This window comes from Oncorhynchus clarkii, chromosome 24, assembly GCF_045791955.1.
Source record: "Oncorhynchus clarkii lewisi isolate Uvic-CL-2024 chromosome 24, UVic_Ocla_1.0, whole genome shotgun sequence".
Lineage (NCBI taxonomy): Eukaryota > Metazoa > Chordata > Actinopteri > Salmoniformes > Salmonidae > Oncorhynchus > Oncorhynchus clarkii.
In genome coordinates, this window is record NC_092170.1 from 10980719 (window position 1) to 11004857 (window position 24139).

The 24139-nt window shown below is 44.9% G+C and overlaps 3 protein-coding genes across 3 annotated transcripts in view; 1 reads left to right on the top strand and 2 right to left on the bottom strand.

Annotated features, from left to right (window-relative positions):
* The first annotated feature begins 890 nt into the window (after positions 1 to 890).
* LOC139382578 (TRPM8 channel-associated factor homolog) lies at positions 891 to 10279 on the top strand. Its single transcript, XM_071126698.1, has 9 exons — positions 891 to 1311; positions 4810 to 4921; positions 5117 to 5772; positions 6040 to 7031; positions 7287 to 7381; positions 7532 to 7745; positions 8607 to 8843; positions 9309 to 9646; positions 9830 to 10279. The coding sequence occupies exons 3-9, from the start codon at positions 5141 to 5143 to the stop codon at positions 10070 to 10072; spliced, it is 2751 nt and encodes a 916-aa protein (XP_070982799.1). The 5' UTR covers positions 891 to 1311; positions 4810 to 4921; positions 5117 to 5140; the 3' UTR covers positions 10073 to 10279.
* Positions 10280 to 10407: 128 nt separating this feature from the next.
* LOC139382580 (endonuclease domain-containing 1 protein) lies at positions 10408 to 12136 on the bottom strand. Its single transcript, XM_071126701.1, has 3 exons — positions 11705 to 12136; positions 11299 to 11455; positions 10408 to 10977 (listed from the first exon to the last, which is right to left on the bottom strand). The coding sequence occupies exons 1-3, from the start codon at positions 11999 to 12001 to the stop codon at positions 10574 to 10576; spliced, it is 858 nt and encodes a 285-aa protein (XP_070982802.1). The 5' UTR covers positions 12002 to 12136; the 3' UTR covers positions 10408 to 10573.
* Positions 12137 to 19199: 7063 nt separating this feature from the next.
* The window catches only part of LOC139382568 (zinc finger protein neuro-d4-like), a 45036-nt gene continuing 40096 nt past the window's right edge, over positions 19200 to 24139 (bottom strand). The window contains exons 9-12 of the mRNA XM_071126684.1: positions 21470 to 21589; positions 21154 to 21266; positions 19645 to 19726; positions 19200 to 19281 (exon numbers count right to left, since the gene is read on the bottom strand). Of these exons, the coding sequence (XP_070982785.1) occupies positions 19211 to 19281; positions 19645 to 19726; positions 21154 to 21266; positions 21470 to 21589 (386 nt within the window). The 3' untranslated portion in view covers positions 19200 to 19210. The remainder of the gene's footprint in view (positions 19282 to 19644; positions 19727 to 21153; positions 21267 to 21469; positions 21590 to 24139) is intronic.

Genomic DNA, 24139 nt, shown 5'->3' on the forward strand with positions numbered 1-24139 from the left:
TCAAATCATTTAACTGACGTCAGTCAATTAGTTGTTTAAAAACGTAAAAAAATAACCAACATTTAGTTTACTCCTTCAGCACAAGGAGTTTAGGGGAAGAGTTTGCTTTTAGGGGAAGGGTTTGCTAACATGCTATGTAGTTGTTCGCCCATCCTCCTTTTGTTATTGCCTAAAGCAACCTATTTTATGTAACCATACCAAACGTAACCTACACTAATTTGAGTGTCCCAGATTCACGTTTACTATGTTACGTCTAGTCTATGCGACCATTTGTGAGATGAGGTTTAAATAACGATTTCAATGGTAGAGTTGAACAGCTAGAGGGGCAAGATGTGCTAGATTTACTACTATAATAAATATCACCTTTGCAAGAACTGTCAAAAAGACCAGAATTGATGTGTTTGACTATAACTAAGCCTAAAACATCGGGTATTTTTTCCATTAAATTTAGTCTTGAAAGGGTGGGTATAATTTGTGGAACGTTCCAACAGGAATACGTTCCAAAAACTTCGTAAAGTACAAGGTTGCTAACAAACAACGCATACAAAGTAGCATGGTCAATTACGAGAAAGTGACGCCGGGCAGACTAAACCACCCCAGCCTATCACCAATGAAGGCAATCCAGGGTTTAATTAAACAAGAAATTTGACGAACAAGCTATTCGGTTGAATGGCTTTAATGAGATGATTCATAAAAATACCCTCTAGATTGCAGACGTTTCCAAAACGACAGATTTGAATGTAGCAGGCATTAAGGGTATCACCACTGTTAAAACATTACATTTATGCCCTGATCAAAGAAAACGAGGTGCTGCGCACAAGCCAGTGCTGAACAGGACCGATACAAGCGCCGATGGGGGCTGCGACTGAACAGGTTACCTGAAACTGATGGTGAGAATATCAGAGGGATTGTGCTTGTCATTATTGGGAAGTTTGTTCCATATCACTCTGCTACCCTGAACATCGCGGTAAAATGTCGTACACAGTCTCGGAGACGAGAGAAAGGAGAAGAACAGACAGACAGGTCATCATTATGTTTGCGTTGAGCGGTTGAAGAACGTGAGAGACGAGGTTTGGAGAGCTGCGAAGCTGGCGCCGATCTGCAGGGAGAAAGTCATTCGCTTTGCAGAAGAATTGAGCAAGCGCGACAGGGATGCCGGTGCGAAGCTGTGGCCACAAGTCGACGAGGCAAGACGCAGGTGGTAAAAGCATTCTTTCGCCAGGGGTTTGCTATCATTGACCGCCGCAGGGTGGAGGAACGTGACTGATTGATTCACGCTTTACGAGTTGAAGCCATATACTTTTTCAACTGGTGAGTTTATTCATGCAGTCGTTTATCTGAACACGGCATATAGGTGATATTGCAGAGGGCGGTAATGTTTGTAGTGGCGAGTTTTGGATGTGAGCATTAACCAACGTAAGCATATTAAATGTGGTTTTTGTTCATTTTGTTTCAAGATCGATATTATGTAAGTACATCTCCATTTATTTTTAATATGGCTTGATTATCCCTCAGATATGTATTTATTTTAAGTTTGAGAGTTCAATTGAAGATGTAAACGATTAACATAAGATTACACGATCTATGCATTTATTTTCCTTTGTATGGTCGTTAGTGTTTGTCAAGTTCATTTTGATGGGGCGTATGCTACTTTTATATTCAGGGTCCCTGTTTATTTTTAGACAACTCTTTTTCTAGGACACTCTTCAATATTTATCTTTCCTTTTTATCCTTAAACACCACGGGTTTACGTAACAATATAAGACGCAAGGTTATTTTTAGTTTTTGTAAATATTCATTAAATGCCAAGTGTTTTTTGATTTCTAGAGACACATTCCTCAGATGCTGACTTAAAAAATGTGGTGACAAGATCATGTTTAGCCATGGCTCATCTCATTCTGCTGGTGTGGCAATACTTTTCAGACGTTTTCCAGGTACCGTTTTAGAAAGCAGGTGTGATGATGAGGGTCACTGGATATATATTGTTTTTTAATATAAAGGGTCACGTTACATATTGGTAAATATGTATGGTTATAACATAAAGTAAAAAACAAAATAATCTTCTAACATCTAGTAAAGTCTTAACTGAGTTGAAAAACAAATATTGAACAGATATCATTATTGTTGGAGGTGATACTGTTGCTCCTGATGACTGGATGGATAGGTATCCCACCAGGCATTCAGCCCATTGTTGTAGTAACTTAACTCTTCATTTCTGCTCCATCTTTCAACTTTCCAATATTTGGCATTCTCTGAAACCAACTTTTCTTGGTTTAACTCTACAACTAGGGACAGACAATTCAAATCTACAATTGATTATTGGTTGGTTTCTTCCAGTCTTATGCATCTTGTCAGTGAATGTAGTAGTTCCTCAGCTCCTCTGACAGACCATTGTTCCATTATTCGTTCCTTTTGTTTTGATAATGACAAGAGATTTTCTAAAGCATACTGGAAATGTAACTCTTCTTTTAAAGAATGGTTCATTTTGTTTACAGTCTAAAACTCTTATCAGAGAGACCTGTCTCAATTCTGCTCTTTCTTCTACTAACAAATGGGACATTATTAAATTCAGAATTCGATGTCTTGCCATCACTACTGGTAAAATGCTAGCTCGGAAAAGATTCTCCAAGCAGATATTATTATTGTTGATATTAACAGGCCGAGCAATAAACTTGATTTAAATGAAGATGAAAAAGCCAAGCTTGCTAAATGCCAATGTGAACTGGACGACATATACAACGATAAGGCACAAGGTGCCTTCATCTGTTCAAAGGCCAAATGGATTGAGAAAGGTGGAAAAAAACGCAGGCTAGTAATAGTATTTCATCCATTTATGTAAATGACACTATCTGATGATCTTGAAGGATTAATAAGGAAATACACTCTTTCTACAGTACGCTGTATCAATCTCATCTTTCGGAAGGCGACTTCGATTCCTTTTTTTGGTTTCAGTTAAGAACTCTGTTAAGCCTATAGAAGAAAGGTTTAAGAAACTCTGTGATTCTGATATAGATATGACTGAGTTGGACCAAGCCATTAAACAAATGCCTATTGGTAAATCTCCTGCACCGGATGGCCTGACTCCTGAATTCTATTGACATTTCTGGCTTGATATTAGAGAGTTATTGCTTTCGGTATACAAAGAGGGTATTGCTAATGCTATCTTACCACCTTCTTTGAGACAGGGACTAATAGTTCTTATTCCCAAACCAAAGAAGGACTCTCTTGACCTGGACACCAATTATGTTGTTGGCAACTGACTCTAAGTTACTAGCCCATGTCTATGCTGAACGTTTCAGATAGAGAATCTTTAAACAGCGATAATACGATTAATTCCATAAGAGTTTCATTAAGTCAGTGGCTGCATCGCAATATCTCAATTTTGGGTTGCATTATTTTGTCCAAGACTGATTGTTTATCTAGAATCATATTCCCAAGTCAGTCCCTTTTCCTTTCTTCTAATATCATTTTGTTTTTAAGTCAATTCTGTAATATTTAGATTTGTTTGGAGGAATACAAGATATTATATTCGGAAATCTCAATTAGTGAAAGACTTAAGATCGTGGAGGTTTACAGCTATTGATTCTTAGTTGTTAGTGGGTACTTCTAGAATGAAATGGTTGAATTTATGTCTGTCTAATCCTATTTCTATGTGGTATCATATCCCTAACAGTCAGTTTAATAAACTTGGTGGACTTGAATTCCTAATGAAATGTGACTTTGACCCTCCAAAATGACCTGTGAAATTGTCAAAGTTTCACCAGCAAATTGTATTTTCCTGGAAAATGATTTCACGCACAATTTTTACTTCCAGAAAACATTGATTTGGAATAATAGAGTAATTTAAAATTAATAGGAAATCCATTTTCAAAGGCCTTTGGTTTGACAAGGGTATTACTTTTGTATGTGCTTTGTTAGACAACACTGGGGAGTGTTTGCCGTTTGATGAGTTCATTGGTACATTTCAGGTTAATACTACTCAGAGAGAATATATTTAAGGTTTGCAAAGTAATTCCACTTCCTTTACTTGGACTTATTAAGAACACTTTGTTATATTATGAGGTTGTTCTCTCTTTTCTAAGTTTACAAATGAATGACTTGAATCTTTTGGATAAAATATTCAACATTAAGTGGATACGATTGGGAGTTAATGAAGTCATTTTTGGTGATTATAATTCAATATATTGCTATGGAAGTGACCAACCCATGCTATGGTTAAAAATGACTACCTTTCACCTTCATTTTCCAGTTATCCCAAAAGTTAAAGAAACCAATTTTTAAATATTTTCTTACATATACCCTGTTAATGATTTCTTGCACAAAATATTACATTTTGACAAAATGCCTTGTGTTTTTTTGTTCCTCTGATTCAGAATCTATAGAGCATTTATTTTTTTCATGCCGCCATTCTAGTAAACTATGGATTGAAATTCATTAATGGTTGTGTATATAGTCTCCAGAATTCCCTAAGTTTTCTTTTGATGATGTTAAATGGCATTATGCTTATTCTTGTAATTCCGATCATAACTATTTTATTAACATTATGGTTGTTATTCTTGCAATAAATAAATAAAATAAATAAAAAAGAAGCATTAGGCAACCCTTCTGGTATCTGACGGACTCCACCCATGTGAGTACACTGTAAGCTATTCATACAGACTCACAGTTGACAGATGCCTCCCTTTCCCCTGCCCCGCCTTGTCTGCTCAGGTCACAGTTGCCAGTCATTGGCCACACACACACACACACCCCTCCCTTTCCTTTCGCTTGGTTTGCTGATATGATGATCTCTTTCTTCCCTTCATTCAGACTGTTCCAAGTATGCTAAGTGGAATGTAACACAGCTTGCTGCTCTGCTTGCTCTGAGCTCCATTTTCCTCTTGATTCTGATCTTCAGCGGTTGGTTTTCCTTTGTATCTAGGTAGGTTTTACAGATGGCTTCGTTTGTTCTGAATTATGTATGATACTTTTGTTGTAGAGATTACCGCAACGTAAAATTCAGAAACTAGTTTTTGTCATAGCAACAGTTGAACGAGTTAAATGCATGTACTTATACTTATACTGTTTAATACATATGTCTTTTAAAATACTTTTTTTTCTCCTCCACCACCTACAGGATCGTCAGCCTACTGACTAAGCCATGACCCAAACCAGCATGTCCCGTGAGGAGGCCTACTCTGCCCTGATGAGGGGGGTAAAGGAGCTGGACCTCAACGGGCCAAACATACCCAGCAACTTAGTACTGATTGGCGACCAAGCCTTCCCACTGGCCATGAACGCTTGTGGCCAGGTCCTGATGGCTGCCTCATTCTACGGCCGAGGCCGGGTGGTGGTGCTGGGCCACGAGGGCTACCTCACCGCCTTTCCTACCCTAGTGGAGAATGCCCTAACCTGGCTGACAGGCTCCTCCTGTGACAGCACTACCGTCGGCGTCCACCAGAGCTGTAAGGCCGTAGCCGACAACCTCAGCCACTCCAGCCTCCAACCCAAGGTGGGGGGCTTCTGCGAGGGCCTGGGAGTGTATGTGACAGATGCGTACTGTGTGGGCCCAGAGGTGAAGGAGCTGGTGGGGTTCCTGAAGGTGGGGGGCGGGCTGCTGATTGCTGGTCAGGCGTGTAGCTGGGCGGAGGAACACCCCAAACAGAACACCCTGCTGGGTTTCCCTGGGAACAAGGTGTCCAGTGTGGCTGGCATCTACTTCTCGGAGCACCTTGGGGAGCTGGGTACTCTCCCTGTGCCTCCACAGATCCCTTCCAACTGGCTGGCTGTGGCGTAAGTATTGGGCACTTCATAGAGAGAAGAGAAGGTGGCATATTAATATAGAGATACTGTAGTAAAACGGAAATGTGTACATGATGGTATTTTGTGCCTCATCACCTCCTAGAACCAGGTGTGAAGAAAACAAAGAAGGGTTTTTATTTAACTCCAGAAATCACCTGGTTAAATAAATGTAAAAAAAATTGTTTAGTTGAGCTAATTTTATGTGTCTAACTTCTCTTGTCAAATCATACCTCCCCTTTCACTCTCTTCTTTCCCTAGGATAGGCAAGGACTTCAAGGATGACCTGGAGTTCCTGCTGGAGGGCGTGACAGAGTTTGATATCCAGGGCGGGGCTATTTTCTCAGAGTTGCTGGTACACGGCCCTCTCGCATTCCCCATCGGCACCACAAAGGACGGCAGGGCCTTTCTGGCCGGGGCATACTACGGCCAGGGCCGAGTCATCGTGATCACCCACGAGGGATACTTGGGCCGAGAGCAGATGTCCCCCTTCATGCTCAATGCCGTGCGCTGGTTAGACGAGGGCCGTAACGGCTTGGTAGGTGTCCTGCCCCAGCTCGGCTCCGCCCACACCCTGCTGAGCAAGTCGGGCCTGCCCTGTGAGAAGAGCAGCTTCAGGAAGGAGCTTAGCGTCTACGTCTGCACCTCCTACAGCGACGCCCAGGCCGATGAAATCCAGGACTTTGTAGCCGAGGGTGGGGGTCTGTTGATCGGGGGCCATGCATGGTACTGGGCCCAGACAAATCCGGGCCTCAACACCATGACAGAGTACGCAGGCAACCACATCCTCAACAAGATGGGCCTCAGCCTGATGGGGAACACTCTGGACGCAGGCTGCTACAAGGCCCCAGTCCCAGGTCAGACCTGCTCCGAGGGCTTCCACTTCCGCCACCTGCTACGCCGCTTTGCTGGCCACGTGACCCAGGGCGAGACGCTGACGGAGCATGAGGAGGCGGGTTTGAAGAAGCTTGGCAGCGACTGCGCCAATTACCTGCACATGCGGGCGCACGACTGTGCCTCGTACACCTCGGTGCTGGCCATGCTCACTGACGTGCTGAAGGAGACGGGCATCCCCCAGGTGTGCCACAGCTGCCCGGTAATAAGCGCCAAGGACCACCTGCTGCTCAGTGTAGGCACGCAGGTGTACAAGGTGTGCCAGGACCCAGACGCCCTACTGCCTTACCTGATCAAGGACCAGCCCATGATGCCCGCCTTGTCCAATGCCAGGGTTAGGATCAACTGTAATACAGCAGGTCAGTTAGCTCTCATTTGCACTCTAAAATGGAGGATAATGGGTCTAATGGAGATGGTTTAGTCTTGGGAAGCAATATGAAACACCAGGAGTAATGGCTTAGATAAAATGGGTGCAAGAAAATATATTTCGCCATAGCTACTCTGCTTATGTGCAAGCTCATTGGTTAGTGTGGGAATACATGTTTCTAACCATACACTCACTATTATTCTATACAGTTGTGCTTGAGTATAACCACTGCTGAACATTGTCTTAGGAGGAGAGGAGTGGCTCAGCACTGGTCTGTTCCTTTCCCCTGGGATGAGGACTTACATGGCCATGCCACCACAACTCGTCAACCAGGGCTGGAAGGTATCCAATACTGCTTTTTGTTACGTCTTATCACTCTAAAGTCTATTGAATCAAATCATGTTTTATTTGTTTTGAGATCAAGCCCTTTACATGTTGATGCAAAAGCACTTTGTGGATTGATTGACTGACTGATGCCCCTGTTACCATCAGGTCCAGATAGGCTGTCAGACTGACAACATTGGGAATTCGAACGAGCTGAGGCGAGCGCCAGTGGTTCATGAGCGCTTCCCCATAGACTCAGAGATGATGCAGGTGTGGAACCTGTGGGGCGGCCTCCTCTATCTCATCGCCCCTCCTAAGACCCAGGTGGAGGGGGTGGAGGTCATCATTCAGGGGGCTGTGCCGGCACCCTACTACAAGACTGGTAAGTGGGTGGGTGGGAGAGGGAGGGAGGTGGGGCTCGATGATGTATTTTACACTTTGGTCTTATAATGCATCCAAGTGATGTATTACAAGGGTGTTACAACTATGAGCTGTTATAACTCATGACGGCTTATAGCAAGTGTTATAATGCGCCAAGTGTGCCATTATTATATGTTGCTGCCTCATAGAAAGTGTTACAGAAAGGGTATTTCAATGAGATTAACCTGGATAAATACCAGGTGAATAAAAGATAACACAAAGTCCATTACTCCATCCAGCCCCCTCATTTACAATGTCTGTCTGGGCCCCCTTTGACTTCATCCAGGCAAAATATATCTTTTCACCTCTTTAAAAAAAAAAAAAATCCCAGAGTTGTATTCATGTATTCTAATCTGCTATTCATGTATTCCTAATTCATAATTGAGTTGCTTCCTGCTCTCTGTTGCCATTTTGAATGTACGATGATGACGGCTGCCACAGATTAAAGAGGAAATGACAGAGTCGTTGTTCTGCGTGAAACATCTGTAGAATACAGAGATACACTAAGCTTAGAACAGCAATGCTCTCACATACTGTGTAATTGCAGCTGTGTTACTAAAACTGAACTCCCCGCTGTTATGAGAATTGATTTTCAATGTGCTACTCATCATTGTGGTAGGAAATCACACTGTACCAAATGTTTGTCTGGTAATAGTCATCTTGAAGGCCATTTAACGTATGTTGCTCACCTATGCTAGGCCGATGGATTTCATGATTGATTATGAAGAGGTACACAGCCTAGTCACAACACCTCGTGAAAGTAATAAATTCAGTGAAATGATCCAGGATTTTCCTCCAAACCTTGCCTCTCTCCTGTCTCTAGGGGTGACCACGCCTGCAGACTGGGCAGTTCTGCGGACCGCCCCGTCCCCCTGGGCAGAGATGGAGTTTGAGAACATCATCCTGACCGTCCACTCTGACGTGGTCCGAGGTCTAGATCGGCCTGACCTGGTGGCAGCTCTCTGGGATGACATCATGAGGGGGGTAGCTGACCTGGCCTCCGTCCCCGCCAAGTTCCCCCGCAAGGAGCGCTTTGTGGCCGACGTCCAGATCTCCCATGGTCAGCGTCTGTCCCTTTTATTTCTTAGCGTGGACAAACTGTCTTGACTGGAATTGACTATGGTAGGGGACCAGGGATTGTGTAATTGCTGGATATGAACAGGAAAAAGAGAGATTATCTGAAAAGACATTGACCCAAATATTTCAAAAATGTATTATGAGTCGGGTAGGACAGTCCCTTTACAGTTTCTAGGGAGCAAGAGTGACCTACACTCTTAGAAAAAGAGCTTCTATCTAGAACCAAAAAGGGTTCTTCGGCTGTCTTCATAGGAGAACCCTTTTGGTTCCATGTAGAACCATTTTTGCTTCAACATAGAACCCTAAAGGGTTCTACCTATCGGTACAGCCGTAGAACCCTTTTGGAACAATTTTTTTAAAGAGTGTATTGGAGTGGACTGCACAACCTCTGCCCTGTAAGTATCCAGACATTGAACTGACCCTCTTCCCCCCCCCCCCTCACCCACAGGCTTCATGCATGCAGGCTACCCTATCATGATACAATCATCCTCCGTCCCAGACCTGATGAACCCTGTGGCAGCCCGCAGCTCGGGCCTGTGGGGGGCAATCCACGAGCTGGGCCACAACCAGCAGAGAGGAGTCTGGGAGTTCCCCTCACACACCACTGAGTGCACGTGTAACCTGTGGTCCGTGTACGTGCACGAGGAGGTGTTGGGGGTGAAACGGGATCAGGCCCACCCCAACATGGCGCTGGCCAACCGACAGAGCCGTGCCGAGGGGTACGCTAAAGGGGGCAGGAATCTGGCCAGCTGGGACATGTGGGTGGCACTGGAGACCTACATGCAGGTGACAGGAGATTCTAGTGATGTGTACTGTGTAGTACGCCCTGCTGCAGTGTATGTTGTGTACAAATCCTACAGTTAGTGCTTGTGAAAGACCGTAAGGAAAATATAGATGCTTAAAAAAGTTACTTTATCTCGGGTTGAGTTTGTGTAAGCAGTTTCTCTTTGTCGTCCTCCTTCCCACCAGCTCCAGGACCAGTTTGGCTGGGACGCCTTCAAGAAGGTGTTTGCTGCCTACCACACCATGCAGAACGTGCCCAATGACAACAAGGGAAAGATGAACCTGTATGCTGAGACCTTCTCCCTGGCGGTCAATAGGAACCTGGCTCCCTTCTTCAAGGCCTGGGGCTGGCCCATTGAGCCCGCTACAGAGGAAAAGCTCTCTAACATGCCGGTGTGGAGCGACCACCCTATGGCCCAGTATGACTGAACAATAGAGGAGGTCACCCCCTTATATTGGGGGTCACAGGTCAGGGATTGCTGGTGAAGGGTAGGTACCGTTTGGTGACGGGTTAAGGTAAAGGAGTGGTGACTAGGAGTTTGCTGGCCTGGTGTAGAAATGCTACTGCAACAATCATGGTTGCGTCTGTTGTGCAAAGAAATAAATAATTATAACGGTTTTTGAAGTCGTCACAAAGGGCTTATTCTGAAGTCTCATGTGTTTTTGATACTGTAGACAAAGCTAAAGAAATCTACCTCTTGTTATATACTTTATATTATTCTTGCTTATTCCTAGAAAGCACATATAAAGAATAATAAAAGATGTATCTCTCCAAACATAGTTCTTTATTTATCCGCTGTAGTTCATGATGTCATTTTCGCAGTAGGAAGCACTTGACTTGGCTGAAAGACTGAAACTTATGTGTGAACTGAAGTTTTAGCTTACATTGCCACTGTCAAATAAGGATTAGAAACCCATGAGTGGGAGAAACTACGCCTCGGGCACTGCCTGGCAGTTGTTGTGAAACAACTCCCCTACTGGCGCGTTGGAGTACTGCTGCAGGAAACCGTTCAGCTCCAGCAGCGAGCGCTGGTCCACTCGGTTCTGCTCAGTGTTGAGGGCGGTGGCGCCACCGCTACGGACAGGCTCACCGTTGTTGTCCACACAGCAGTAGGCGTTCCAGATGTACTCGGGGATGTTGACGCGTCGGACGTTGTCCTTGACAATCCAGTTGTCTGTGGAGGGGATGGCGCCCACCAGCACGTAGGCCTGGGCGCACTGGGCCTTGAACAGGTCGGTGAGCTGGGACTCGTGGCGGGCCCAGGCGTTCTGGTTGAGCTTGGGGTTCTGGGGCACCACGTTGGTCAGGGTGAAGGTGGCGTTACGACTGGGGACTTGGGGAGGAAAGGAAGGGGGGTGACCGTGTGAGATTAAGAAGGAGTGAGAAAGAGGAGGGATATACTGTAGGTTTAATCATTTGTCATGAGATTAATTAGTAAATGTTACAGATTAGCAATGGCATGTTGAGGCCCACTTGGAGTCAACTTTGAGGCTGGGTTGTGTATATAAACTTGGGTTTACCTTGTACTTAACTTTCAGCTCAATAGTCGACCATCACAGTAGTCCACACTGAACTAAGAAACAATTCTAAGAATCCTAACAGCATTGGAATTGAAATGTGTTCAAAGCAGAACCGGTATTGTGGAGTAGACTACCTGCATGGTGTCCATTGGGGTTGAGATGGCCGCGGTCGAAGCCAGAGTGGGTGTAGTCCTCATTGAGTGCCTGTCTCTCGCCCAGGTAAACCCCAGGGTGATCTTTCCCCAGCCAGTACCCATCCTTCATCTCTGCACCCCACGTAAGGTTCACGAGCTGGGAGGGAAAGTAAACTGCTGTTACAACCCCAAGCTTCAGATCAATTCAAAACCTGAAATATCATTGATCTTTCTCAACTTTTTAGGCATCTAATAAAAAATGTTCTCCAATTTATTTTGGCAACAATCTGCCGTTTTTGAATTTGGGTCACCAACATAGAGTTATTGATGTGAGTTGTTGAGGAGACCGTCCTATGGCAGGCCTGTTTCTAGCCACAGACACATCTGCCCTGTTCTCATGACCCACCTGTGGCTCCACAAACCAGCGCTTCTCCCTGCCTCCTCCGTTGCTGGGCTGGAAGCGGTAGGCTGAATACACAGCAATGCGGTGGTTGGTGTCGTACAGCGTGGCAAAGTGGTACCTGTTGTAGAAGCGCTGGCACAGGCGGGCAGCGCCGGGGGTGGCAGCGCCCCAGCCCGGTACCTTCCCCTGGTAGAAATACTCAACACACTCCGGGATGTCTTCGAAGTTGGCCAGCACGTCCCCCTCAACGAGGGACAGGGTTCCAGCCAGGAGAACACACAGGGCTACCGGAACCGACATTATTGGATGGGGCGTTCCTACTTCCTAGCTGATTGCTTTCTCCTCGTGTTCTCTGGTCACGACTAGCTGTGTCTGTCCACTCACCTGTCCAGCACCAAGCTGTGCCTCTGAAGCAGAGCCCAATGGTTGAACCTGTGTAGCCCGTTTAACCAGCACTGCCCCTTTTAACCTGCTTTTCCACTTGTTACACTCTCATTTCTTCTATCTCTGCTCGCTTGACACTTGAAGGTTACATGGAACTGGATAGATTCAAATGTACATGGTTCTCTCAGGTGGGGTGTATGTGACATAGACCAGCTGTTATGCGTTTGCTGTGTGTACTCTGTTTATCTGCAACTTCTGTAATGCTGTATTTTCGCTGTATTTCATTGGTGGTGAGGAGAATGTTGATGCGTGGAGAACTTGACTTGCTCAGTCAGGTCGTCTGTCTCTCCAGAGTGAGATACAGGGGATATAGTTGGTTTGATATAATGATCGTCCGATCTTCAATAGGAAGCCCAGTACGCAGCGTTTGGGCACTGAGATTTGTGTATACTGTTTTGTGATTGGAAGGTGTATACAGTACAGTGTGTGTTCATGTTAGTCATCAGTATGATGTCCGTGTGGTGTCATGCCTACTATACAGGAAGCAGATGTCTTAACACAAGCAGTCTGCCCTAGGAACAATAACAATCCATTCCTATAGCAATGCGCCGAATACAACTGGTGTTGACTACACTGAAATGCTTGCTTACGAACCTTTCCCAACAATGCAGAATTTAAAAATAATAATATATATTTTTTAACTAACACAAGGAATAAAATCAAATACACAAGAACGGAGCTATATACAGGAAGTACCAGATCAATGTGCAGAGGACAGAGGTATTTGATATAAATAAGTACATGAAGGCAGGGTTAAGTGACTAGGCATTCGGGATAGATAATACCATAATAAGAATAAAATGAAGAGCAAGCTAGCAGCAGAAAGTGTGTGTGTGTGTGTGAGAGAATGTGTCAGGGTTTTATATGTGCATATGGTGTGTACATAAAGTACATTTAGTGTGTAGGGTCAGTGCAAGACAGTCTGTGCAGATAGTTTGGGTACCATTAATTGACTATTTAGCTGAGAAATGAACATCAGAAATTAGATTGCAACGTACAGTACCGATCAAACCTCTAAATGACACATTTCTCCTTCTGGTCTCAATCTTATGGTAGAGCTTTGACGAAGTAGTCAAAGTCGATGGCTAAGTCTTGGTTGTGTAACGCTAGTCTCATATGTTCGTTTCCCAGGCAAGGGTCAACCTGGCTAGATTCCTGGTCTGGTCCCACCCACATGGCACACACGTTCGCCCACAAACCCTAAGAGGCACAAGGGGAAAATAGTGCAGATCAGATTAGAGAGATCAAAACCAGGGAGTTAACCATGCATGCATTTTTCCACAACCGTATGAGGACACTTAAATCATTTGATTATAAACTTGTCAATTCAGATTTACGGTATACGGTACAGTCTTAGATTTCTCATGTATAGTAAGTACTTTGCTTTGGCCGTGCCGTCTCAACATCTTTCATGTAAATCATTCACACCGTGTTACATTCAAAGCGGTAACTAGCTGTCATATATTGTGTCTGGTTGCTCCATTCACACAGACACAGTACTACAGTACATTGTAATGGGGGTTGGTGCTGCTCTTAAAGTCTGCCACTAGATGTCAGGTTTGTATCAGATGTTTGGGGGTGTAACGGGGAGGCCTGGCTATATGTCCCATGGTCATCATGGTACAACATTCCAGAATGCAGGCAGTACCCCGTACCAATTTCTACCCCCATATTTATCCACCGGGCATTGTTGTAGAATTGAAATGTGCTACATCTCAAGAGTGTAGATTTATTGTCTCGAGGATTCGGTTTTCCAGGAAAGTGAGCGCACGGGACACACGGGCTGATGTTTGCCAGGCATTCATTTGCCGCTATAAAGCGTGAGTGACAAGTGAACACGATTTAAAGCTTAATAATGACAACTGTTTCTAACGACCCAGTTGTTAATTTGTCAAGACTGCCTTTCTGGATGTGAATAGGCTTTTCGTGACTCACAGGCCCACGTGCCTACATTGACATTGATCCTGGTCACTCAATTGATTGTCCCATTCCTTTTTAAATGCCTGTTGTCACTAATCACAAGGATTATGGATAAATAATGCTTATGGATCAGACAGGTTATTACTTTAGTAGTTGTCTGTGTGGACGCCAATGTTTTGTTGAGAAGTACTGCTATCCTAGTAAGTTGCAAGCCATTGTTATGTATACTGTAGAGTAAAATGTGTGTGTAGGACAGTACTGGCCACTGACTCTACCGTAACTGTGCTTAGTTTTTTTAACATTTGAGTCATTTAGCAGATGCTCTTATCCAGAGCAACTTACAGTAGTGACTGCATACATTTTAATACTTTATTCATACTGGTCCCCCGTGGGAATCAAACCCACAACCCTGGGGCTGCAAGCGCCATGCTCTACCAACGGAGCTGCTTGAGGGTTCCAAATCTTGAGCCCTTTCCACAAATTCCCATCTATCTACCTGTCTGCTAGGTTACTGCTGAACCTACAGTGGGCCATAGCTGGACTGAGTAAATCATTCAGAGCACTGTCTAAGTTCCTAATGTCCCAATGACTTGAGGAGACAAAAGGTGAGACGGCATTCCAGACTATTCTTTAAGCCTTATCAGCCTTAGACCAGACAGACAGAATAAAATAGGTAGCCTACATTTTAGGCACCCCCAATACCCCATTGCACCCCCTTCATTTCCCTCTTCTTTCCTAACGTCAATTCATTTAAGATATATTCATACATTTGCAATATATTTATGTATGAGCCCTCCCTCCCTCCCTCCCCACACCCCATTACTGTAATCCATCACTGTTCCATCATCCACCATGCAAACAGCCCCCGAGTTACCATGGCAACCACCCTGGGCCCAGCTATGCGCAGCTCTTCTCTGATTGGCTGGCACAGAGGCAGTCTGAGCCTGTCTGGTAGATGTGGTAATTGGCTGGGAGTCTCAACCCCCCCCCCCACCCCCTTTCACATACAGATACACACAAACACAAAACATGCATACAGTACTATAAACACACACACACACACACAAAAGCTTCACAGACATCCTTAGAGATGGAAGAGGGAGACAAGGGGTCAGAATAACGTGGGTAGGAAGAGAGGGGAATAGGCTAGTGGTAGTCTGTTGGATGGTTGGAGGGATTTACAGAATTTGGGATAAGGTGGAAGTGGGAATTTTGCCAAGGAACGGATGGAAGAATCAGTATCCAAGAATATATGTATTTTTATCTACACATTTCCCCCAAGGAAAAGAGTGTGCACTAGTGAAGATTCTGGTGGCCCTCCTTTTTTCTTGTGTGTTTTTTAAATTGATTTGGCTTCTGGAAGGTGAAGAATGGAATTCAGGATTTGTTTCACTTGCCAGGTCTCCAGGACTACAGTATGATAGATGCCTATTCTCCAATATATCAACATTGTAGCTCAAAGATAACCTGTTTACTTTCAAGCTGTAAGAGGTTCAAGTAATGCAATCATACTTTGGTAGATCATTATATTTTGGGGAGAAAAGTGCACACGTGGGTTTATGGATCTAAGCTCCAAACCATCTATTGTAAATAACATATTTATGACACTTAACACATAACGGGATGAATTTTCAGTTTCTCTCATTTTCCTCAGAAATACACAAACATTGCTGGATTGGTGGGTGTTCAGAGGCTCCACACAGACACACACCACAGCAGACGTTTTCAGGAGTTACAACTTTTATTTATGATTGTTTGTAAATGAAAAAAGAAGTCAGGAGAGAAAAATGTGGAAAAATTGTGTGCCTGGAGAAAGACAGATGAATTTACAGTGAATGAATGACAGCTATGCAGTTGTAGTCAATATTTCAAAGTGTTCCCAGGTAGAGAAGGAAAAAACAACCCACGTGTCCAGGAAGATTTGATCTCCATCAGGGTAAATACTAACAAATTCATTTTATCCAATGTTTCTTTTTTTCCCAACAGACAGTTACAAGAAAGGAAAATGTGCACACACTCACACAGGAATTTCTTATTTTGGTAATAAAAAGTGCAAGCAAGATCACAGCACGATAATTTACAAGAGGGCCAAAATCCTGCTTCTTTTGAGGACTGGCCAACAATCTTTCCTTTCTAATCCCACCCCCAGTCTAAAGATGGGGAGGGAGTGAAGGATGCTGAGACGGAACAGGATAGATCACTGGGTGACCCCCTATCTTTCAGCTCAGTCTCTGGGGGGGGGGTCAAAGGTCATATCTGAGCTAGAGTCACCCCTCTTTCTGCAACTGCATCCTCTCAGAGAGTACAATCAAAGTAGTTTGACTCCACCACATCCTCTTAAGTGCCAGGAATAAATTCAGAAGTAAAGGCTTATTATCGGTGAGATCAGTTCACCTCACCCACTCAGAATCACGTCATCCCCTGGCTATTACCTCAGTACCGGCTCTGAACACAACTCTGATTGGATATTGGTGGGAAACTTAAATAAAAGGATGAAACCGTTTTCACAAGGTTTTCACATTGTCCTTTTAATGGACAGACTCCTCAAAAGACAATCTATCATGACACATTCTACTGACACTACAGTCGGTAGAATGACATTCTGTCTCTCTGGCCGATCCTAGATCTGTGTGCTGTCTTACCAACTCTAAGGGTCATTGTCATGCGACAGCACAAACAGATCTGCAGCTTGTGTCATGGAGAGGAAGTTTGAAAAATAATAACCATCGACTGACTGTTTGTTTTTCTATGACCTCATTATTAGATTAAAGAGAATGTGTGCACCCCAAATGGGACCCTATTCCCTATGTGGTGCACTATTTTTCTACCAGAGCCCTATGGCCACTGTTCAAAATAGTGCACTACAAAGAGGAAAGGGTGTAATTTGGAACAGACCCACTGACAGACAACGCCTTTAAGTCTGCCTGTGTGTCTCCCCCCCACCCCCCCACCCCCCCTCTCTCTCTCTGTCACACACATAGACACACACACACGTACACACACATGCCAAACAAACACACTGTGCAAAATGTTTGAAGTACAAAAACACCAACAAAAACAAATAAGAGAACAATTCTGAGAGAGAAGAGGTAAAAACATCCCTAGTTATTCGAGAGAAAAATAAATAAAGTAAATATCAAAATATGAAATCAAGATCATTTCTGGTATCACATGGCTAAAATGATGGTACATACATTTTGGGTAGCGCAGGTGACCTTTTCCCCAACATGGCTGTGTGTGTTGGATCATACCATAGTAGAATATAAACACATACATTTGAGGAGTAGAGACATTACAAATATGGAGGCAAATATGATAACCACTTTTAAGTGCATTAAAATAGACAGAAATAGTATTTTTGAGTTCATATTTCGATGTGCACTGAGAGACGGTGAATTATGAAATTGCAATTAGTATTTTTGATAGATGGAGAGAGTGACAATCTATTTACAGCAAAATGCCTCCCAACTTAAAGCTCTAGGAAGAGGAATCATTGGACCAATCAAAGTTGCAGCGTGATGCAATAGTCCAGTCAGATAGGCCACTGGGGGAGGGGACTTTGGGTTGAAAAAAAGACTTGTCTCAGTACAAGCTCCCAAACACATGCTGGCGTCCCAGTTAGTAGAAGTCCTCTGCTTTTAGCTTACTCTTTGAAAGCACATTATATTACAAGGTCCTAGCACACAAAGCAGTCTTGCAGATAGTAAAGCGCTCATTCTACTAGTTTTGATGACTTTTCACAAAAATGAGTTATCCTTCGAGAAAAAACAAGGGCTCGGAAGAGAGAAACGGCGCAAGCTGGCTTGAATTCGTTTGGTCCAACAGAAAACATAATACAGTAAGTCATGGTGGTGTTTCTAGGAATCAGAAGCCCCTCCCCTTCCTGCTCCCCGACCCTGCCATAGGTCCTGCCTAGCACCTGGTTGGCTACGGTTGGCTCTCACTTCCACACAGTTTTAGGAGGGCACATTTACCCTCACTCACACACACACACACACACACACACACACACACACACATACAGATGGACACACACACACACACACTCAACTTTACCCAAATGGGTCAACAAACACATTATTGCGAATTAAGTGTGCTTTCTTAAATACATTTTATCCTTAAAATATCTTTAAAAACTATAATGTTAACACCATGCAAATAAAGTTAAAAAAAGAAAGAAATTTGGGCCCTGTATTTTTGACAAGGCCAGACATTAAAATCTGCATTGTCCACACTTAAAACATACCTACATTCTTGCTACACACACAGCCAAAATACACCAAGCTCCACCAAAGTCATAGCAGTCTCATGTTGGCTTTTTCAGTTTTTTTTTTTTTTTAAGGAAATGAAGGTAACAAGAAGTTCATAGTTGGGGAAAACATTTGCTCTAATTCATTCTTTTTTTGGACACACAATTTGATCTAAGTGGCTGATGGCAGAGTGACAACCTCTCCACTCCCTCTCCTCTGCAAATGTCATCAAGCCACAATAGCTCCGGGTGATGGTATCAATCCCAGAGTACTTCACCGTCAAAGGCTTTGAGTGGAGGCGCCATGTGGGAGGAAGGGGGCGGGGCTGCAGCTGTTTAAACCTAACGAGGAGTCTAGGCGTCACTACGGCCTGCCTCTCCCTCTCCGTGTGTACTCCACTGCCAGGGCCACAGCCGAGCTATGGTAGTATAGGGCCACAGTGGCAGCTGATGCTCATTAGGGCTCCTCTAAGGACCCTTCACAGGAGAGAAAGTTCCCTTGTGGGCTGTTGATAAACGGCTCTTCGGAGACAGAAGGTGAAGGGCCAGTTAGACTATTGATGATCAGATGCTCTCCCTGATGCTGCTGGGGTAAAAGGTGGTTCATCCTGGGCCCGAGGTGGAGGGGACTCCAGCGGCAGGTGGCTGGGACTCAGCAGGGACAGACAGGGACAGACCTGGATGGAGCATGGTGCACCCTGGGAAGTAGGTGCTTCCATTGACGTTAAAACAGCTGGGGCTGGGAGACCTGACGACAGGAGAGATGGACGGACGTCTGTTGTCGTTTCAAAGAGGAGGAAAAACTGCAGGGGCTTGGGGGAGTCTTCTCATTTTGTAGTAGGTCCGTTTGCCATGTTTTGGGGGGGGGGGGGGGGGTGGTGGTGTAGCGTGGTAGATTAGGTCAGGGTGATGTAGGCCGAGGCCTTCTCTTTAAGCTGCCGCAGACACAGATGGCAACTCCAGCTCCCTGGAAGATCAACAGTTCACAAGTTCACTGGTTACTGGAAAGCCCAAGGGTTAATCCTAGCAGTATAAATGAACACTGTAAATTGAACACTGGCTGACTGTTGCGAGTGCAACCCCACGTACTGTGGTCAAACAGCATGGGAGATTTGCAATCTCTTAGCCATGTCAAGTGGACATGCTGATGACACACGCATTCAGCACATGCACTTTCACCTTATAATTCACCAACTGTATAAGTGACATTATGAACCCAGCCATTGCATGGTCATCAATTACCGACAATATGCCAGCCTAGGTATCCTATACAGTATTCTATAGGACTACACTAGGCCTATATCCTCCACATATCCTGTAGTGTACCTACCCTCTGGGGGCTCCGCCATAGGGGGGCTCAGGCAATACATATGGTAGCCTCTGTCACAGTCATCACAGAATAGTAACTGATCCTGGAACAAGGGAACACACAAACACAAATAATGTTATGTCATTATCAATCAGATATAGGAGCAAATATGTATCTGTAATGCTTAACCAGATTAACACACTACACCTACCACACATAGGCCCAGATTTGCTGCGTGTTTGCGCCCATTTTATTTCAGTGTGGTAGTAACCTTCCCTTTACCCGTTTGATCTGTCCCCAATATTGAATTCCCTGTTGTAAAAACAGGTGCCATTGGGTGTTACTCCTACTGGAGGAGGAGAGTCCAGGCGAGGTATGTGTTGGGGTAAATGGAGATATACACTAAACAAAAATATAAAGTGTTGGTCCCATGTTTCATGAGCTGAAATAAAAGATCCCAGAAATGTTCCATAAGCACAAAAAGCTTATTTCTTCAAATTCTGTGAACACATTTGTTTACATCACTGTCAGTGAGCATTTCTCAAATGGCCAAGATAATCCATCCACCTGACAGGTGTGACATATCAAGAAGCTGATTAAACAGCATGATCATTACACCGGGGACAATAAAAAAAGCCGCTCTAAAATGTGCCGTTTTGTCCCAACACAATGCCACAGCAATTGGCATGTTGAATGTAGGAATGTTGACCAGAGCTGTTGCCGGAGAATAACATTTTCATTTCTACAATAAGCCGCCTCCAACTTAGTTTTTTTGGGCAGTACATCCAGCCGGCCTCACATCCGCGGACCACGTGTATGGCGCCGTGTTGGTGAGCGGTTTGCTGATGTCAACGTTGTGAACAGAGTGCCCCATGACGGCGGTGGGGTTATGGTATGGGCAGGCATAAGCTACAAACAGAATTGCATTTTATCGATGGCAATTTGAATGCACAGAGTTACCGTGACAAGATCCTGAGGCCCATTTTTGTGCCACTCATCCGCCGCCATCACCTCATGTTTCAGCATGATAATGCACGGCACCATGTCGCAAGGATCTGGACACAATTCCTGGAAAATGTCCCAGTTCTTCCATGGCCTGCATACTCACCAGACTTGTCACCCAACAAGCATGTTTGGGATGCTCTGGAGCGTTGTGTACAACAGCGTGTTCCAGTTCCACCAACATCCAGAAACTTCACACAGCCATTGAAGAGGAGTGAGACAACATTCCACAGGCCACAATCAACAGCCTGATCAACTCTATGCGAAGGAGAAGTGTCGCGCTGCATGAGGCAAATGGTGATTTTCTGATCCAGGCCCCTACCTTTTTTATGGTATCTGTGACCAGATGCATATCTGTATTCCCAGTCATATGAAATCCATAGATTAGGGCCTAATGAATTCATTTCAATTGACTGATTTCCTCATACGAACTGTAACTCAGTAAAGTCTTGGAAATTGTTGCATGTTGCATGATGTTTTGGGAGTATGAAGGGGTGTGTTTGCGCGTGCGTGCTTGTGCGCACTCACGTCATTCTCGGAGGTGCCACACAAGCTGCAGGACTTGCACTCGATACACTGCCAGCGGTAGGTCCGTACTGCTGCCGTCATGTTGACTGTGAACTGCAGGCAGGACGGGTGGCCTGGGGACACAGAGAACGACACACACACACACACACACACACACACACACACACACACACACTTCATGTTGCTCCTTATCATCATCATCATCATCATGTTATGCTTATTTCCATAACTCTAAAACATAATAACGGCTGTGTCATAATGACACATTTAAAACCAACTAAAACCGGTGTCCATAGGAGTGTCTGTCTGTCCGTACCTGAGCGTCCACAGTCGGCACAGGAGATGAGGTCCTCGGGACAGCCGGTCTTCTTGGAGCCGCCCAGGCAGAAGTCACAGTAGCCGTTAGGGATGACCGACCCATCTGCAGCTTTCTTAGCTGCAATCACACAGGTGGAAAGGTTACATACGATAGAGCTCTTTCCCTAACAAATGCTCTCCTACAGAAAAGCTGCATATTACTCTTATATTCTATGCTCTGTTTTTTGGGATCCAGCAATTGTATGAAGGTCCATTGAGCACAGACCCAGAGCACTGAGTCTATGGCTGTGGTCTGTGGTTACTGATGACCTGCTACTGAAGCTGGTGTAGAGCTGAGGACTCAACAGGCTTAGAACTAGACTGATGTAGGAGGAACATCGCTGGTTTGGAGAGGGAAAGAGGAAGATAGAGAGAGAGAGAGAGAGAAAGCAATAATGAGGGAAAGAGGCAGAGACAGGAAACATTGAGTGAGATGGCGAATATGAGACTTCCAGCCAGCCAGACTGCAGAGCATCCCAGCTGGATAAGACTCTCCCTACTCCATATGTTGGTTTTGGTAAAGCAAGCAACAGGCCCGCTGAAGCCTGGGACTCGCCAGCTCGTGCTCAGCTAGGGATGGGAGGAGGAAGACGGGGAGGAAAATCCATTGGGAGGCCCAGGGGTCTGTTTAATATTGTCAAAGGAGTGGTGGGGGGGGGGGGGGGGCTGGTACAGACCTGCTGTGCGTCAAGCGGCAGGTGCGCGGTGGGAAGCCATTTTAGAATAACCATTAAAGGAGAGGAAAGTCTCCCTGCATGCATCCTCTCAGTCTCACTGACTGCAGTCGATTGCATAATACCTTTAATAGATCTGATCACGTAACCAGGACAGTCTATTTGTATATGTCCTTTTTTCCTGTATTAAGATGTAATGCAATGGACAGGAACGTCACAATGACTCACCAGTGGCGCACGTAAGACAGATGAAGACAAACCGACATACAGTATACTAGACAACACACACAGGAATTCATCTCGAATACATAAACCCACACGCACACACAGCAGTGTTCATGGTGGAGTAATCAGCGACTGTGTGGTGTGTGATTTGGAGAGCCAGGACCCTCATTAATCCAGCCCAGGGTGGATTGTGGCTGGGGGAGGGGTGGAGGGGAGATTGAGTTTTCTACTCCAGAGGGCTGGTCTGTAATCCCTAGCGAAAAAAAAAAAAAAAAACTCTGATCAGGATGGGAGGGGGGGGCACAAAAGAAGAGAGGAGCTGTCCATGGTACCAGCGCAGCAGCCAGCTCTGTACTGGATTGTATAATGATGAGCAGTAATGTACAGTGGAGTGGAACATTACGTACAATCAGGGGACTGTGGCAAACATACCACTATCCCCACGTTCGTCTACAACACTTGGGCACAGAGGTATGTATGGTCTACATACAATATGTACATATTTTATGCATGTAGGTTCATTCATTAAATATGTCACTTTGAGTTGAAGAAAAAAGAAAAAGCCTGCCGCTGACTCTGCTTTACCACAGTCCCTGATGGGCAAAACTGTATATACACACACAGTTACATAAAAGTATATGCCAAACGGCACACACTACAAACAGGGCTGCTCTCGGGCTCTGCGGACCGTGAGGCTGTGAGGACCCTTGAGAGTGAATCAGCAGGCCCTGACACATCTGTGAGTGAGCAGGCTGCCCGCTGGCCTGCCTGCTCAGAAAGGAAAGCCCATCGATGATTAAATGCCTGAGGCCTTGCTTAAAGTTTGAGATGCTAACCTGAGGTAGTACATCCTTGAGACGGACAGAGAAAGAGAGAGAGGGATTGAAAAAGAGAGCGAGAGAGGGGAGGGAGACGGATGAAAGCGAGGGTGGGAGGGAGAGCGAGACAGAGACATACAGACCAAACCAGACAGAGAGACAGAGACATACAGACCAAACCAGACAGAGAGACAGAGACATACAGACCAAACCAGACAGAGAGACAGAGACATACAGACCAAACCAGACAGAGAGACAGAGACATACAGACCAAACCAGACAGAGACATACAGACCAAACCAGACAGAGAGACAGAGGCATACAGACCAAACCAGACAGAGAGACAGAGACATACAGACCAAACCAGACAGAGAGACAGAGACATACAGACCAAACCAGACAGAGAGACAGAGACATACAGACCAAACCAGACAGAGACATACAGACCAAACCAGACAGAGAGAACAAACCAGACAGAGAGACAGAGACATACAGACCAAACCAGACAGAGCGACAGAGACATACAGACCAAACCAGACAGAGAGACAGAGACATACAGACCAAACCAGACAGAGAGACAGAGACATACAGACCAAACCAGACAGAGAGACAGAGACAGAGACATACAGACCAAACCAGACAGAGCGACAGAGACATACAGACCAAACCAGACAGAGAGACAGAGACATACAGACTAAACCAGACAGAAACATACAGACCAAACCAGACAGAGAGACAGAGACATACAGACCAAACCAGACAGAGCGACAGAGACATACAGACCAAACCAGACAGAGAGACAGAGACATACAGACCAAACCAGACAGAGAGACAGAGACATATAGACCAAACCAGACAGAGAGACAGAGACAGAGACATACAGACCAAACCAGACAGAGAGACAGAGACATA

Bases quoted from the DNA above. Each gene is read 5' to 3' on its own strand.
- LOC139382578 (XM_071126698.1), top strand. From the start codon at position 5,141: ATGACCCAAACCAGCATGTCCCGTGAGGAGGCCTACTCTGCCCTGATG. The intron at 7,382-7,531 runs GTATCCAATACT...TGTTACCATCAG, and splicing joins TCGTCAACCAGGGCTGGAAG to GTCCAGATAGGCTGTCAGAC. The intron at 8,844-9,308 runs GTCAGCGTCTGT...CCTCACCCACAG, and splicing joins CGACGTCCAGATCTCCCATG to GCTTCATGCATGCAGGCTAC.
- LOC139382580 (XM_071126701.1), bottom strand. From the start codon at position 12,001: ATGTCGGTTCCGGTAGCCCTGTGTGTTCTCCTGGCTGGAACCCTGTCC. The intron at 11,456-11,704 runs GTGGGTCATGAG...TTTCCCTCCCAG, and splicing joins GCTGGTTTGTGGAGCCACAG to CTCGTGAACCTTACGTGGGG. The intron at 10,978-11,298 runs GTAGTCTACTCC...TTCCTCCCCAAG, and splicing joins CCCCAATGGACACCATGCAG to TCCCCAGTCGTAACGCCACC.